Source organism: Xenopus laevis, chromosome 6L, assembly GCF_017654675.1.
Source record: "Xenopus laevis strain J_2021 chromosome 6L, Xenopus_laevis_v10.1, whole genome shotgun sequence".
Lineage (NCBI taxonomy): Eukaryota > Metazoa > Chordata > Amphibia > Anura > Pipidae > Xenopus > Xenopus laevis.
The window spans coordinates 55,617,452-55,627,899 of record NC_054381.1 but is presented as its reverse complement, the minus strand read 5'-3'; the positions used below and the strand labels follow the sequence as shown (position 1 = coordinate 55,627,899).

Below are 10,448 nucleotides of genomic sequence, written 5' to 3'. Positions count from 1 at the left end.
CCCCAGTCCGTTTACTGAACGCTCCCTCTTGCGCCAGACTTGCCTTCGCCACCTCAGACCAGGTGAAGTGCAATAGAGTAGATAGGGATTGCTTCAAAAAAAAGTTGAAATTTTTTCTAAGTTCCAAAACACACTGGCGTCTTTTACTTTTTTTAGGGTGATAGGCTGAAAAAAATGGTACATTTTTTTGGGGGTACCCTCCTTCCCCCCCCTACATTTCCTAAAATATGGCACCTAAACTATACACTGGGCACATGTATAGGGCAAAATAACAACTCTATTTTATCTTATGAAGCTTTCCCAGGCTTGTGAAGTGTAATGTATTTGCTGCTACATATACATCCATTGTACTTTAACTTGGTGCCTAATGCAAATTAGGCTTCGCTAGCGTAACTTCGCCTGGCAAAAGTGCGGCGAAGCCTGCGCTAGCGCAACTCCGCAGGTTAGTGAATTTGCCCCATAGATAGAGAAACCAAGAACCTCATGCCGTCTAGTTGACACCTTTTAGAATCCATAGACCAGGGATCCCCAACCTTTTTACCCGTGGGGAGCAAAACCGGCATGAAAAAAAATTCCACAAGGGTGCAAAATAAGGGCTGTGATTGGGTATTTCATAGCCTCTTTGTGGACTGGCAGCCTACAGGAGCCACTATGTTTCAGTACATGTGATTTTTATCTAAAACTTCAAGCAAAAAATTGAAAAATAAGCACCTGCTTTGAGGCCAGTAACATCCAAGGGATCAGAGAACAACAGGTTGCCTGTGAGCCACTGGTTGGGGATCACTGCCCTAGAGCATAGAACCTTCACCATGATCCAATGTTTCCAGCACCCCAGAAGAGAAGCATTTATTCTAATGACAGTGTGCCTTTAATAGAGTGTCACACAATGTACAATAGGGGCCGCGCATTCAAGCAAATCACTCACTACACAGGTTTGTAGGTTTGAGGCAAATGATTTATTGCATTAAAACAAGTACAGTGTAACCAAAGTGAGAGAGGAGAAGAGAATTATTCCTGTGTTCATGTCTTGTGACTGGGTGCACCACCAATCCCAGTCCCCTCAGCTAGCTGCCACATGTAACTGCATTATTACATCACATACACAAATACCAATTGTATGTGCTACTGCCCGGGTTACTTTGTAGACTCAATAAGGCAATAACCTGCATTAAAACTACATGTTTCATGTACAGTACAGCATGGAGAAATGACATTTCATTGCACAAAATAACAAGGACATCCAACCAGCTGTATCTGAACTACACCTCCCACCATCTCAAGAACAAGAACTCTGTCAACTTGTATTTCAATTTGGAGGTGCAATGGTATAACTGTGCCAGAAAGTGAATCTGCCTTCAATACAAATAGATGCAATTTCCAACTGAATGGGCATAAAAAATACAAATGTGGATGAGGCCAAAGCGAGAGGCCTTCAGGTTGAACATCCCAGTCGTATGGCTTGCACAGCATGATGGCCAGTGTTTAATAAGAAGTCCAGCTAAATCTTGTATATAATGTATATAAAACATTGTGGATCCCCCCCACCCATGTTCCATGAGGACATGCTTCTAAAGTGAAAAAGAGAAGAATCTGAATATAATAATCCGTTATTTTCATTTGTACAGTATGTTAGATTACAGATTTCACATCATAGATTATCTCAGTGATTTCAAACAGACATAGGTTCCCATTTAGAAAGGGTTAGAAATAGGGTACAGTTTCCCTTTATTTAAAGCCGTAGCACATATCCTTTGTACTTTTTTACCTTGGTTGGTTGCTGCAATTCTCAGTGTGGCCGTCAGTCCTTCCACACAAGCCACAAACACTGTGAGCAAGCCCTGAAGTTCTGCAGTCCCATTGCTCTGATGTAGTTGCACTGCAAATGCAGCTCTGTGTTTTTAAGGCAGCTGCAGTCTTTCAATGCAACTTTGAGGAGCTTTTCTTTAATAAAGGACCCTTATATATTGTTTTCAAAGGTGTCTATTAAATGGTTAATGCAGTGTCCGCTCATATCTATGAAATTGGTGCAGGTGCAAAGCTGAAAGCAATCTCTCCTCTCCTAGAATGAAGTGCAAGAGTTGCTGCTCTCTCTCTGTATAGCTCTGCATTCCCTAGCACTAAATATAAGAGGGACGGAGATTTGTGTCACATTCAGAAGTAGCAAGCTGGGGGTGCCAGGGAGCTATGGCAGGTGGCAAATACAAGGTCCCCCATGTGTCTGACAGCTGACTGGCAGCAACTCTTCATTGCCTGTGGCTCTAAGCTCCATAGCCTCCTGCAGTTGCCCCTAACCAAGGTATGTCCAAAGACAGGCCCTGGGGCCAATTGCAGCCCACTTTCAAATTTACACTGGCCCTCAGCTTCCATCATGAAATTAATAATAATGTGCCCCCCCCAACACTGTGCAATTAGGAATAGCGTAGCCTTAGCAGCAGGTCTGGACTGAGAATTAAAATAGGCCCTGGCATTTATGTTAGAAAATAGCTTCTTTGCAGTGAATATTGTGTGCTTCTCTCATACAGGCAGTACAGAGTTGGCTTTGAAGTCATTACAGTGTCGACTACAGGAGACCCTGGGCCCTCTGGTTTCCAGAAAAACAGCAGCGGTGACTACAGGTAACACCAATCCTTCCCCCCTTTATATATGCAAATAATTCCAATCAGTTGGATACTTGATACCTATAGGGCACCCCACTTTGGGTCTAACATTGAGTCAAGTTCCCTTCAGCTCATAAGAACGTACCAGATATAAGAAAACACTGCTGTATCAGTCCCTGTCATGATTTCAAGCAGAACCTTACAATACCTAATGTACAGATTAGGGATTCACCGAATCCAGGATTCGGTTCGGGATTCGGCCAGGATTCTGCCTTTTTCAGCAGGATTCGGATTCGGCTGAATCCTTCTGCCTGGCCGAACCGAATCAGAATCCTAATTTGCATATGCAAATTAGGGGTGGGGAGGGAAATTGCGTGAGTCTTTGTCACAAAACAAGGAAGTAAAAAAATATCCCCTTCCCACCCCTAATTTGCATATGCAAATTCGGGGTCGGTATTCGGCCGAATCTTTCACAAAGGATTCGGGGGTTTAGCCGAATCCAAAATAGTGGATTCGGTGCATCCCTAGTACAGATGTTACCCAATATATACTTCAGCACCCTTCACATGCCTCAGCTTTATCTTTTATACTAAATAATGTGCACCTGCTTCTGAAACCATTTAAATGATGCAGCCCTCTAAATTGGTATGATAAGTCAGGATATGAGCGCTCAGCTAGAATGCTTATTGGCTGTCCTTTATACTCCTCTAAGACCAGCTTGAATGGCAGAACAAGTGATATTTGTGGGATAAGTGCTTATTTACTGTCATTGATTGGTTTTGCTTTTGTCACTTACATTTTCCATTTATGTAATTAATTAAATAAAATCAACACACCAGGGGACATTGCTGCCTTGTTGCCTAAAAACATGGCCTGAGGGATATGAGAGACACAACACCCACAATAAATCAGCTAATGAGTTGTTTTAGCTTTGTATGGGCACAGCCTTACAATCCCACACATATAGTGAGATGGTTGCACCACAATGGTCATTAATATCTGAAATTAAATGCAGGTGTCTGGCCAGTGCCGGGCCAAGCCTACTGGGCGCCCTAGGATACCCAGCCGGCCACCACGCTCCCCTCCATGCTCATGTGAGCGACGGAGGGGAGATTGCCAGAGGGGAGGGAAAAGCCAAAGGGGAGAGGGATGGCAAAAAGCAGAAGGGGAGAGAGCTGGAAGGGAATGGAGAGGTTGCATGAACATGGACTAGAGGTCGGCTGAAACAGACACCTGCCCAGTGCCCGTCTGTAATGGGAACTCATGTGTTTGTGAGGACCTGCCCAATTGGTACGATTGATCCAACCAGACCTCGAGTTCTTTCTCTGGAATCCCATGGAACTGGATGTACATTTTATTTCCTTTTTTTGCTTCATGAAATGATTCCTGAGACTTAAGTGACGGCTTCATACCATTTGGGCATCTGCTCAGTATATCTACCCGAGGGTATTCCCTAACTCTCAGCAAGTGCATCAAAGAAAGTGTGGCTTAAAAACAGCCTGTGATTAAGCCATACAGGCCAAAAGCATTTGAGTCTGAGCAGTAAAGTGTTGGGCCGTATTTAGTGATTCCCTGCTGCTTTATCACTGTGATATCATGTGCTGAGTCATGTCTCCCCAAGATACAGCTTCTGGGCCAAGGCACCCCATCCTCTGTGTGGATCTGGTGAAAGTCACCCTTTTTATCATTTAGAGAACTGTAAATGTATTATCTGCTGCTTATAAAATACCTTCAATATGGAATTATTAAAAGTTTCATTGTCAAGTGCAAAATTCATTTATATGCACAGCATGTGGAACGTTAATATAACACCAGGGCCAGTATTGCACTTTTTACTGCCAAGGAGGCAGCACCCACGTTCCCCCTCCAATTCTCTTCCCAGGTATCTGTCCTCTTGCAGACATGTGCAGAAAGGTGGGAGTTACAGGTATGGGACCCGTTATGCAAAAAGCTCCAAATTACAGAGACTGTCTCCCATAGGGGACATATTTATCAAAAAATTAAGTTAGAGATCGCCACAGTCCTCTAGAGTGAAATTCCGCCAAATTAATTTCTATGGGAAAGTTCATCATTGATAAATACGCCTTTCAAAATCCCATAGAAATTAATGGAATGTGGCAGAATTTCACTCTAGAGGACTGTGGCGACCTCTAACTTTACTCTTTGAAAATGACTTCCTTTTTCTCTGTAATAATAAAACTGTACCATGTACTTGCTCCTAACTAATATACAAGTAATCCTTAATGGGGGCAAAACAATCCTACTGTTTTTAATTAATGTTTAAATGATTTTCTAGTACGGGGCACGGAGATCCAAATTATGGAAAAGATGTGTTATCCAGAAAACGCCAGGTCCCGAGCATTCTGGATAACAGGTCCCATGCCTGTACTAGTGTACAGTGTGCTCCTGCCAAGCTAATGATCCTGTGTAAGACTGAGCCACTAGTACACTATAAATCAAACACTGATGTAGGAAATCATGTTTGTTAGCAACTACTAAAGTTAAATAGATTATCCTTTAAATGCTTTTTTAAGGTTAAAAACCCACCATATAATACAGTCATTATTTTTGAGGTTATTTATTGTTATTTTCATGTCTCTCTTCCAGGTGTGGTTTCTGCTACATGGAACTGGAGAATATCCCGGCTGGTGTCTATAACATTATAACTACTACATTTCTGCCTGCCCAGGAGGGACCCTTCTTTTTAGACTTCAACACCGCATTAGCCATTAAGGTGACCCAACTCCAGTGACCCGGGAATTAAAATCCGTTCTTCCAAGTGACAAAGATTTGCAAGCAGATTCCCAGTTCAAAGAGGCATGAAAGATCCTGCATTTCCCTGATGTGACATTGTGCATCTCCAGTACGGCTCACAGTCTTGTACAATCAGAATCTTCAAGGGAGTTGGGTACCACAGACAGCCCAAATGTAACTTGTACTTGAATCTTGTTTCAAAGGATAGTGCTATAAAAACTATTTTAAAGCTATAAAAACTGTGTTTTTTCACGTACTGTATATATGTGTATATCTATATATCACCTTGTAGCAATAGGAACCCCCTGACAAACTGACACAAGAACCTGCTTTAATAAATGTGTCCGTTCATTAAAATCATCCTGATGTTTGGAATATCCGGGGAGAGCAATTGTAGTATCTTAAAACAGAAAAAACTCTCAATATCGTTATTAAATAGACTATGGGGTTGAGTGCAGAGGATTTCTTCTATTTGCCAAGATAAGGAATTAGTTGGGCTTGAGATGTTGGCAGTTTTGAAGAAGAGGAATGGCAGCCTAACGTAGCAGATAAGCAAATAGAATTCCTGGGGGATGCCCCCCATTGGTTTTTACCTTTCCTTCTCTCTAAACAGTTGACAGCAATTCTGTTCACTTCAGTTTAAAACAAGGCGAGGGAGGGGTTAATTGAGTCGGCCAGCCTAAAGGGGCAGAGAAATGGTGCAAGCCGGAGGCAATGTATAATGATTTTCTCTCAGTTTGTGGATACATTCATATCTATATAAAAAAATAGGTAGTTCTATTATTCTTATTTATGCAGATTTTCTACATAAGCCCAACTGAATGAATTCATGTTTCCCCATTTTCCCATCTGTCAGCATAAGGGCTCTTACAGACGAGCGTTTTTACCTGCGCTCCCCTGCATTACGTTTTTCTGCGTTCAGCCGCAGGGGAGTGCAGGAATAGAGGCATTACATTTTTTCCAATGGGGCTGTACCCACACAGGCGCGTGTAGGAGCCGAACGCAGGTTGAGACGCAACATGCTGTATTTTTCCTGCGTTCGGCGCCTACACGCATCTGTGTGAGTACAGCCCCATTGCAAAAAATGTAATGCCTCTATTCCTGCGCTCCTCTGCGGCTGAACGCAGAAAAACGGAACGCAGGGGAGCGCAGGTAAAAACGCTCGTCTGTAAGAGCCTTTATGCTGACAAGACAGATGGGAAAATGGGGAAACATGAATTCATTCAGTTGGGCTTATGTAGAAAAGCTGCAAAAACAACATTATAGATTTTTGAAAGATTTTTTTTAAGGAAAGGTATTTAAGATTTCCAAATAATACAAAACAGACATCTTGCAACTTGCATGAAACACTCTTTATTTGGCTGCAGAAACACACAAATGAACACAAAGACAGCAGCAGTGGAAGTCATCATATTCCAATAAAACTAAATTCCCCTCGAGTTATTAATTAGTAGTGGAAACATTCAGTTAATGAGTAATGAATTAATTGTGGAAAACATTCAGTTTACGAGTTATTAATTAGTAGCGGAAACATTATGTGTTATTAGTGGTTGAAACATCATTCAGTTAACGAGTTATTAATTAGTAGTGAAAAACAATTTACTTATCGAGTTATTAATTAGTAGTGTAAAAATTAAGGTAACAGGTTAATAATTAGTGGAAACATCATTCAGTTATTAATTAGTAGTGTAAAAATTAAGGTAACAGGTTAATAATTAGTGGAAACATCATTCAGTTATTAATTAGTAGTGCAAACATTCAGTTAACAAGTTATTAATTAGTAGTCAAATTTTTTTATTGCTTATTAGTGGTCGAAACATCATTAAGTTAACGAGTTATAAATTAGTAGTGAAAAACATCATTCAGTTATTGCGTTATTAATTAGTAGTGCAAACATCATTAAGTTAACAAGTTAATAATTAGTAGTGTTAATGAGTTATTAATTAATAGTGGAAAACATCATTCCATTAACGAGTTATTAATTAGTAGTGGAAACATAATTCAGTTATTGAATTATTAATTTGTAGCGGAAACATCATTAAGTTTACAAGTTATTAAATAGTAGTGGAAAAAATCAGTTAAAAAGTTATTAATTATTAGTCGAAACATTGATATGGGTTATTAGTGGTCGAAACATCCTTCAGTAAACGATTTTTTAATTAGTAGTGAAAAACATTCTTTTATCATGTTATTTATTAGCAGTGCAAACATTCAGTTAACGAGTTATTAATTCGTTGTGGAAAACATCATTCAGTTAACGAGTTATTAATTAGTAGTGGAAACATTAAGTTAACAAGTTAATTAGTAGTAGACAATTAAGTTAACGAGTTATTAATTAGTACTGCAAACATCATTCAGTTAACAAGTTATTAATTAGTAGTGGAAACATTCAGCTAACAATGTATTAATTAGCAGTCGGAACATTGATATGGGTTATTAGTGGTCGAAACATCATTCAGTTAACGATTTATTAATTAGTAGTGAAATGTATCATTCTTGAGTTATTAATAAGCAGTGGAAACATCATTCATTTATCAAGTTATTAATTAGCAGTGCAAACATTCAGTTAACGAGTTATTAATTAGTTGTGGAAAACATTCAGTTAACGACTTTTTAATTAGTAGTGGAAAACATCATTCATTTATCAAGTTATTAATTAGCAGTGCAAACATCATTCAGTTAAGGAGTTATTAATTGGTAGTGAAAAACATCATTTAGTTAACGAGTTATTAATTAGTAGTGGAAACATTCAGTTACCAATTCATTAATTAGTAGTCGAAACATTGATATGAGCTATTAGTGATCGAAACCTCATTCAGTTAACTATTTATTAATTAGTAGTGAAATGCATCATTCTTTAACGAGTTATTAATAAGCAGTGCAAACATCATTTAGGTAATGAGTTATTAATTAGTTGTAGGAAACATCATTCTTTTTTCAAGTTATGTATTAGCAGGGCAAACATTCAGTTAACGAGTTATTAATTCGTCGTGGAAAACATCATTCAGTTAACGAGTTATTAATTAGTAGTGGAAACATTCAGTTAACAAGTTAATTAGTAGTAGACAATTAAGTTAACGAGTTATTAATTAGTACTGCAAACATCATTCAGTTAACAAGTTATTAATTAGTAGTGGAAACATTCAGCTAACAATGTATTAATTAGCAGTCGGAACATTGATATGGGTTATTAGTGGTCGAAACATCATTCAGTTAACGATTTATTAATTAGTAGTGAAATGTATCATTCTTTATTGAGTTATTAATAAGCAGTGGAAAACATCATTCAGTTAACAAGTTATTAATTAGTTGTAGAAAACATCATTCTTTTATCAAGTCATGTATTAGCAGTGCAAACATCATTTAGTTAATGAGTTTTTAATTAGTAGAGAAAAACATCATTTATCAAGTTATTAATTAGCAGTGCAAACATCATTCAGTTAAGGAGTTATTAATTGGTAGTGGAAAACATCATTCATTTATCAAGTCATTAATTAGTGCAAACATAATTTAGTTAACGAGTTTTTAATTAGTAGTGGAAAACCATTCATTTATCAAGTTATTAATTAGTAGTGGAAAACCAATCATTTATCAAGTTATTAATTAGCAGTGCAAACATCATTCAGTTAACGAGTTATTAATTAGTAGTGGAAAACATCATTCTTTTATCAAGTTATTAATTAGCAGTGCAAACATCATTCAGTTAACGAGTTATTAATTAGTAGTGGAAAACATCATTCATTTATCAATTATTAATTAGCAGTGCAAACATCATTCAGTTAACGAGTTATTAATTGGTGAAAACATCATTTAGTTAACGAGTTATTAATTAGTAGTGGAAAACATCATTCATTTATCAAGTTATTAATTAGCAGTGCAAACATCATTCAGTTAACGAGTTATTAATTGGTAGTGGAAAGCATCATCATTCAGTTAACGCGTTATTAATTAGTAGTGGAAACATTCAGTAACAATTATTAATTAGTAGTCGGAAACATTGATTATCGAAACATCATTCAGTTAACGATTATTAATTAGTAGTGAAATGTATCATTCTTTATTGAGTTATTAATAAGCAGTGCAAACATCATTCAGTTAACAAGTTATTAATTAGTTGTAGAAAACATCATTCTTTTATCAAGTTATGTATTAGCAGTGCAAACATGATTCAGTTAACGAGATATTAATTAGTTGTGCAAAACATTATTCAGTTAACGAGTTATTAATTAGTAGTGGAAACATCATTCAGTTAACGAGTTATTAATTAGTAGTGAAACATTCAGTTACAATTCATTAATTAGTAGTCGAACATTGATATGAGTTATTAGTGATCGAAACATCATTCAGTTAACTATTTATTAGTAGTGAAATGCATCATTCTTTAACGAGTTATTAATAAGCAGTGCAAACATCATTCAGTTAACGAGTTATTAATTAGTTGTAGAAAACATTATTCATTAGCAGTATTCAGTTAAAGAGATATTAATTAGGTGCAAACATTATTCAGTTAACGAGTTATTAATTAGTAGTGGAAACATCATTCATTTATCAAGTTATTAATTAGCAGTGCAAACATCATTCAGTTAACGAGTTATTAATTGGTAGTGGAAAACATCATTTAGTTAATGAGTTATTAATTAGTAGTGGAAAACATCATTCATTTATCAAGTTATTAATTAGCAGTGCAAATATCATTCAGTTAACGAGTTATAAATTGGTAGTGGAAACTCATTTAGTTAGTTATTGATTAGTAGTGGAAAACATCATTCATTTATCAAGTATTAATTAGCAGTGCAAACATCATTCAGTTAACGAGTTATTAATTAGTTGCATTTAGTTAGTTTTTAATTAGTAGTAAAATGCATCATTCTTTACGAGTTATTAATAAGCAGTGCAAACATCATTTAGTTAATGAGTTATTAATTAGTTGTAGAAAACATCATTCGTTTATCAAGTTATGTATTAGCAGTGCAAACATGATTCAGTTAACAAGTTATTAATTAGTAGTGGAAAACATCATTCATTTATCAAGTTATTAATTAGCAGTGCAAACATCATTCAGTTAACGAGTTATTAATTGGAAGTGGAAAAACATCA

General features: G+C 37.0%; 1 protein-coding gene across 2 annotated transcripts; it reads left to right on the top strand.

Annotated features, from left to right (window-relative positions):
• Positions 1–729: 729 nt before the first annotated feature.
• On the top strand, positions 730–5,569 carry LOC121394622 (calpain-7-like). 2 transcript variants are annotated; one of them, XM_041566061.1, is made up of 3 exons: positions 730–932; positions 2,523–2,615; positions 5,205–5,569. In XM_041566061.1, exons 1-3 carry the CDS (start codon positions 818–820, stop codon positions 5,261–5,263), a joined length of 267 nt encoding a protein of 88 aa, XP_041421995.1. In that variant the 5' UTR covers positions 730–817; the 3' UTR covers positions 5,264–5,569. The 2 variants fall into 2 exon arrangements, with proteins under 2 accessions (XP_041421995.1, XP_041421994.1); XM_041566060.1 differs by lacking the exon at positions 730–932 and adding an exon at positions 985–1,436.
• Positions 5,570–10,448: the final 4,879 nt, after the last annotated feature.